Genomic DNA, 6,000 nt, shown 5'->3' with positions numbered 1-6,000 from the left:
CTGCAGTGAACAAGAAAACCTGCTCAGGAAATAATACATAAGCCTAAAGTAATATCAGTAAATACATTCAGTAGTCCACTTAAGTTATTGATCTATGAACGCATTCTGTTAAATCATGTACCAATAGATATCTGTTTGCGAAGGAAAAGAATTGCTAAACAAAAACTTCTGGTGATATGTCGCTTTGTCTCAAAAATCAGGAGCATAATTACATATACATATTCTCCCCACCAACCATAGCAGATTTAGGTCACAAGTCTCAATTCATCCAATGTTCCATTAATAAGGCTTTATTTACATTTGTTTTTTATAAATTCAAGAAAGAGTTTGCTGTGATGTGCAAGACAGGACAATAATGTCACTGAGTGTAGGCTCAGAATCTTCTTACACGTTAACACTGACCCACAGACAGCCTAATAAAGTCCCATATATCCAAGTTTTCATGTAAAGTTCCCTTCCAAATTCTGTGAGTAGCATACATACTGTCAGGCCACTTAAAAACAGTAAGGATGGCAAAGTTCTCTTGAGACTTAGTTTGGAATGAACACATTTCCCAGGGAACTTGTTTCTTCTTTTAGAATCTTTTGCATCATAGAATTCTGTTAGTAATCTAGGAACAAAGAAAGAGTAAAAAAAAGGGGAGGGGAGGGAGAAAGAGACACATATTTATTTGGTTAGCAGCTTCCATTAAAAAAAAATCTTATCTATAATGATTTAATATGAATGCTGTTGTCTAAGAATGGTTCAGCAGACTTTGACCTTAAATTCGTAATGTACAGCATGCCAACCTGAAAACTTCTATCACATATTTTGGACAGATCCATGTATAAATGGCAAGGGACAGCTCACATATTGACAAAATTCATTCTGTCATTCCCAAGAAACATACTAAGCAGGTCAACTTCCCTATTCATCAGTTTATCTTGGTCTTAAAATGTATCCACTAAAACAGGGATGGGAAACCTCTGACCTGTACATCTGATGAGGCCCATGGGGGTTCCCCACCCAGCCCAACAGCTTTTCCCCCCTGCCCCCCTCTGCCAAAGAGGAAAAACCTCTTATCGGTAGCTATCAGAGATAAGAGCTTTTCGCTGTGGGGCAGAGGCAGGGCAGGCTCAGGGAGGGAAGCTACTGAGTAATTTAGGCCTGCTCCCTTCTGAGCCATGTCCTGCAGAAGCTTTCCCTCCTTACTTGTGAGTAAACATGATACTTATGCTTACTTCTGGGTAAACTGTTTCTTACTATAAATTGGTAAAAACAGAATTGGAGCATTGTGTGGTTTTTCAGCCTCGCTCACCACTGGAATGTAGCCCCTGAAGAGTTTCTCCAAATGAAATCTCGCCCATGGGCAAAGCTCGCCATCCCTGCACTAAGGAATTATTATTTTTTGGTAGTTTTTGTCCTCAGGGCATTTTAAAGTCACAAACATCCAACAGAGTAGGGGTCTCCAATCTTTTAAAACTCTGGTTTCTCTCTCTGGCTCCTCTCTCTCTCTCTATTTGGCTCCTTCCTTTTCTCTGGCTCTTTCTTTCTTCCTTCCTTCCTTCCTCCTCTCTCTCCATCTGTCCATCCATCCATCCTGCTCTTTTTACTTACTTACTCACTCACTCTTCCTTTCTTTACCTCTCACACTCTGGCTTCTCTTTCCTTTTTTCTCCCTCCCCATCCTCATACAAGTGAATGGACCAAATTTTCTAATCATCTATATGGGGCAAAAAAATGGCTGGGGGACAGGAGGTCATCCCCATTAAATACCCTGTTGCTGGTGGGGTGGGAGTGGACCTATACCTGCATAAAAATACAGGCGGATCAGACTGGGAGCCCCATCGAGAGCCTCTGGATTAAAATAAATGGGGCAAGGAATTTTTAAAAAACATGGTAATCGGAGTCTACTACCGACCACCCAATCAAGGAGAAGACGAGGATGAAACTTTTGAGAAACAAATTGCCAGTGTTTCAAGGAACTGTGATGTAGTAGTGATGGGGGACTTCAATTACCCTGATATCTGTTGGGAGACCAATACTGCCAAAAGTGGCCCTTCCAAGAAATTCCTGACATGTGTGGGTGATAACTTTCTCCTACAGAAAGTGGAGGAAGGAACTAGAGGCTCGGCAATCCTTGACTTGATATTGACCAATAGGGATGACTTAGTGGATAAAGTGGCAGTTACAGGAACTCTGGGGGAAAGTGGAATTCACGTCATACTTGAATTCTTAATTATGAAGGAGACAAAAGTTGAGTGTAGCCATACACGTACTCTGGATTTTAGGAAAGCTGATTTTAATAAACTCAGAACTATGATAAGTAAGGTTCCGTGGCAAATGAGCCTAATGAGAAAAGGAGTGCAGGATGGGTGGGAGTATTTAAAAAAGAACATTTTAAAGGCACAGTTACAAAGAATTCCGACAAGGAGAAAAGATAGAAGACAACAGAGGAAACTAATGTGGCTCCACAAAAAGCTTAGAGATGACCTGAAAACAAAAAGGGATACATATAGGAAGTGGAAGGAAGGCCAGGCTACAAAAGAAGAATACAGACAGGTGGCGCAGAAGTGCCGAAATGGCATCAGGAAGGCTAAAGCTCAGAATGAGCTGAGATTAGCGAGGGATGCTAAAAGCAATAAAAAGGCTTTCTTCAGATATGTGAGTAGTAAAAGACAGAGGAAAAATACGAGATCCTTCAACAAACTAGAAGGATCTTGGAATTGTTGTAGATCGCAAGCTGAATATGAGCCAACAGTGTGATATGGCTGCAAGAAAGGCAAATTCTATTTTGGGCTGCATTAATAGAAGTATAGCTTCCAAATCATGTGTGGTGCTGGTTCATCTCTATTCGGCCCTGGTTAGACCTCATCTAGAGTATTGCGTCCAGTTCTGGGCTCCACAATTCAAGAAGGATGCAGACAAGCTGGAGCGTGTTCAGAGGAGAGCAACCAGGATGATCAGAGGTCTGGAAACAAAGCCCTATGAAGAGAGACTGAAAGAACTGGGCATGTTTAGCCTGGAGAAGAGAAGATGGAGGGGAGACATGATAGCACTCTTCAAATACTTAAAAGGTTGTCACACAGAGGAGGGCCAGGATCTCTTCTCGATCCTCCCAGAGTGCAGGACACGGAATAACGGGCTCAAGTTAAAGGAAACCAGATTCCAGCTGGACATCAGGAAAAACTTCCTGACTGTTAGAGCAGTACGACAATGGAATCAGTTACCTAGGGAGGTTGTGAGCTCTCCCACAATAGAGGCATTCAAGAGACAGCTGGACAACCATCTGTCAGGGATGCTTTAGGGTGGATTCCTGTATTGAGCAGGGGGTTGGACTCGATGGCCTTATAGGCCCCTTCCAACTCTGCTATTCTATGATTCTATGACTTTGCTTCCTCCCCCTGTTTTTGACAAGTTGGACTCAGCCCTCCCCCCATGCACATGAATGGAGGAATCGCTCTATTCACTTGCAGAAGTGGAACACAGCTTTGCACGCACACTGTTGTCCATGGGTGCCACATTGCACTACAGTAAACAAGGTGGAGAAATAGTGATCTGTCTCATAACCACTAATAAGCTTATTAATTGAATGAAGATTTGATCATCTGCTTCTCACATCCAAACCCAGTACTCTGGCACCTGCAACACATTGTCTACAACTCTCTTGGCTTCATCAATTATTACAAATATAAACAGAAGGTCTGCAAAAAACAAATAAACCATTTTATCAGTGCTTTACAGCGATCAGTTAAGGTAACTGTTCATTTTGTTGGGTTTCATAGAAAAATCTAATGCTGGACTAATAACCCTCCAGATGCAAAGCTACGTCACTTCATTACTTACTTATCCTTGATTTCAAAACGTTCATGAAGCCATCTTTTCATAAATATCTGTTCTTTTGGAATATCCTTTAGTTCAATCCGATCAACGAAAATATGGATTCTTGGGCACTCCTTACAAAGAAAGTCTAAAACCCAAAAGAGCATAAGAGTTTTAGACCAAACTCCAAAAGAGTTTTAGACCAAAAGTCTAAAACCTAAAAGAGCCCTGATCCCATCATGAATATTTCCACTACTATTCAGAAAAGCTAAGTCCAAATTCAGGGATCACACATCAATTAAGTAATCTTTAAAAGGAAACAGGCTTTGAAAATTGATCCAGGATTTGAACCTTGAGTATCATGATTCACAATATGTGGGGTTTTCCCATCCATCTTCAGAGAAATCAACTTCTATTAAAATTAGAAAGTAAATATTGAAGAGTTCTAATAATGACGTATATATAAAAAGTTCACAAGTAAAAGAGGTGCGATTGGTAGGAACGGAATCTATTTTTCTCATTTAAAAAGAGTTTTTTCCAGGGCAGCTTTAAAAGTTTTTTTTTTCAGGGCAGCTTGCCCCTCTTGGCTAATAAAAGCTAGCAGGGATGGAACAGCCGTCTGGGCCAAGGAAGTGATTAATGCCTCTCTGCGAGAGGGAGTGGTCTCAGGCCGTCTGAAAGAGGCAGCAGTGAGACCATGTAAGACCGACTCTGGCCCGCTTGCATTGGCTGCCTGTACATTTCCTATACATTTCCCAGCCCAATTCAAGGTGCTGGTTTTAACCTATAAATCCTTACGTGGCTTGGGACCACAATACCTGATGGAACGCCTCTCCCGACATGAACCTACCCATACACTACGCTCAACATCTAAGGTCCTTCTCCGAGTCCCTACTCAGAGGGAAGCTGGGAGGATGGCAACAAGAGAGAGGGCCTTTTCAGTGGTGGCCCCCAATTATGAAACAACCTCCCCAACGAGGCTCACCTGGCACCAACATTGTTATCTTTTTGGTGCCAGGTCAATACTTTTCTCTTCTCCCAGGCAGTTAAGAACATATGCTGAGTTTTAACTGACCTCAGAAGAGTTGTTTTAAATGGATATTGTTGTTTTTATGCTTTTGATGGTACTATTTCTAGTACAGCTTTCAGTCATATGAAATAAAGGAACAGAAACTAAACATCAGCAAGCATCTGTGTTTGCTTGCAGAAGCACCATAATCATGAGAAACGGAAGGAAGAATTAAGACTATTTAAGACAGATTAAACTGCAAGGACATTGAAACCATTAGCACACCAATATTTCAGCTAGTAGTACTAAGGATAGAAATGAATCATAATGGATTACAGAGATCGTTTTTGGGCATGGGGGAAAGAAATCACCCATTATCTCCAAGGAAAGATAAAAATAACATTTAATTCTAAAGACAATGTAAACTACTGAACTAGTAAAATATTTATGTATGTATTTATTTGGTTTTTAATCTGTCCAACAACAAATATTCTCTGGGCAGTTTACAAACAGTTAAAAGAAAAAAGCACCATACAAACAATGAACAGCAGAGGAATAGATCAATAAAGGTATATTAAAACAGCCATAGAATCTAAACAATAAGTCTCTAAAATGCCTGGGAAACGTCTTTGCTTATCAAAGAAAAGATAACAATGTAGGCACCAGCGAGCTTCCTTGAGGAAGGCATTCCACAAGTGGGGTACCACAAGAAAGGAAGCGTTCTGTCTTGTAGCCACTCACCCAATTCCCTTCAATGGGGGCACCTGGAAGAGGGCCTCCGAAGATGACCTAAGGTTATGAATAGGTACATACAGAAGATGTTTCTTTAGATCAGAGATGCAGAATCTCTAGCCTGCAAACCAAATCTAGCTGCTAGGCTTCTGGAGGACACCCCTGGTTTTACCTCCGATCTGAGATGGAAGATAACAGCAGGGGCACAGACAGTGGGAACTTTCCTGGAAGAACAGATACCCGTCAGGGCAGTGGCAGAGTGGCTTTGCATAGTGTGTGGCATCCATGGGGGGAATTTGTCCCATGCCTGGAAGAGTGGTCGCTAGTCCCAGTGTGGCCTGAGGTTCTTTGCATAGCATCTACAGGGGCACTGTGCGAAGCCAAGGACTTGGCCTGCACCAGGAAGAGCAAATGCAGGTTGCTTACCTGTAACTGTAGTTCTTTGAGTGGTCATCTGT

General features: G+C 41.7%; 1 protein-coding gene across 1 annotated transcript in view; it reads right to left on the bottom strand.

Moving 5' to 3' along the window:
* Positions 1–274: 274 nt before the first annotated feature.
* LOC134398224 (1-acyl-sn-glycerol-3-phosphate acyltransferase epsilon-like) overlaps positions 275–6,000 on the bottom strand; it is a 55,267-nt gene continuing 49,541 nt past the window's right edge. The window contains exons 9-10 of the mRNA XM_063125477.1: positions 3,826–3,949; positions 275–610 (exon numbers count right to left, since the gene is read on the bottom strand). Of these exons, the coding sequence (XP_062981547.1) occupies positions 385–610; positions 3,826–3,949 (350 nt within the window). The 3' untranslated portion in view covers positions 275–384. The remainder of the gene's footprint in view (positions 611–3,825; positions 3,950–6,000) is intronic.

The sequence above is a fragment of the Elgaria multicarinata genome, chromosome 4, assembly GCF_023053635.1.
Source record: "Elgaria multicarinata webbii isolate HBS135686 ecotype San Diego chromosome 4, rElgMul1.1.pri, whole genome shotgun sequence".
NCBI lineage: Eukaryota > Metazoa > Chordata > Lepidosauria > Squamata > Anguidae > Elgaria > Elgaria multicarinata.
The sequence above is the reverse complement of the archived record's forward strand: the minus strand, read 5'-3'. Positions and strand labels throughout refer to the sequence as shown.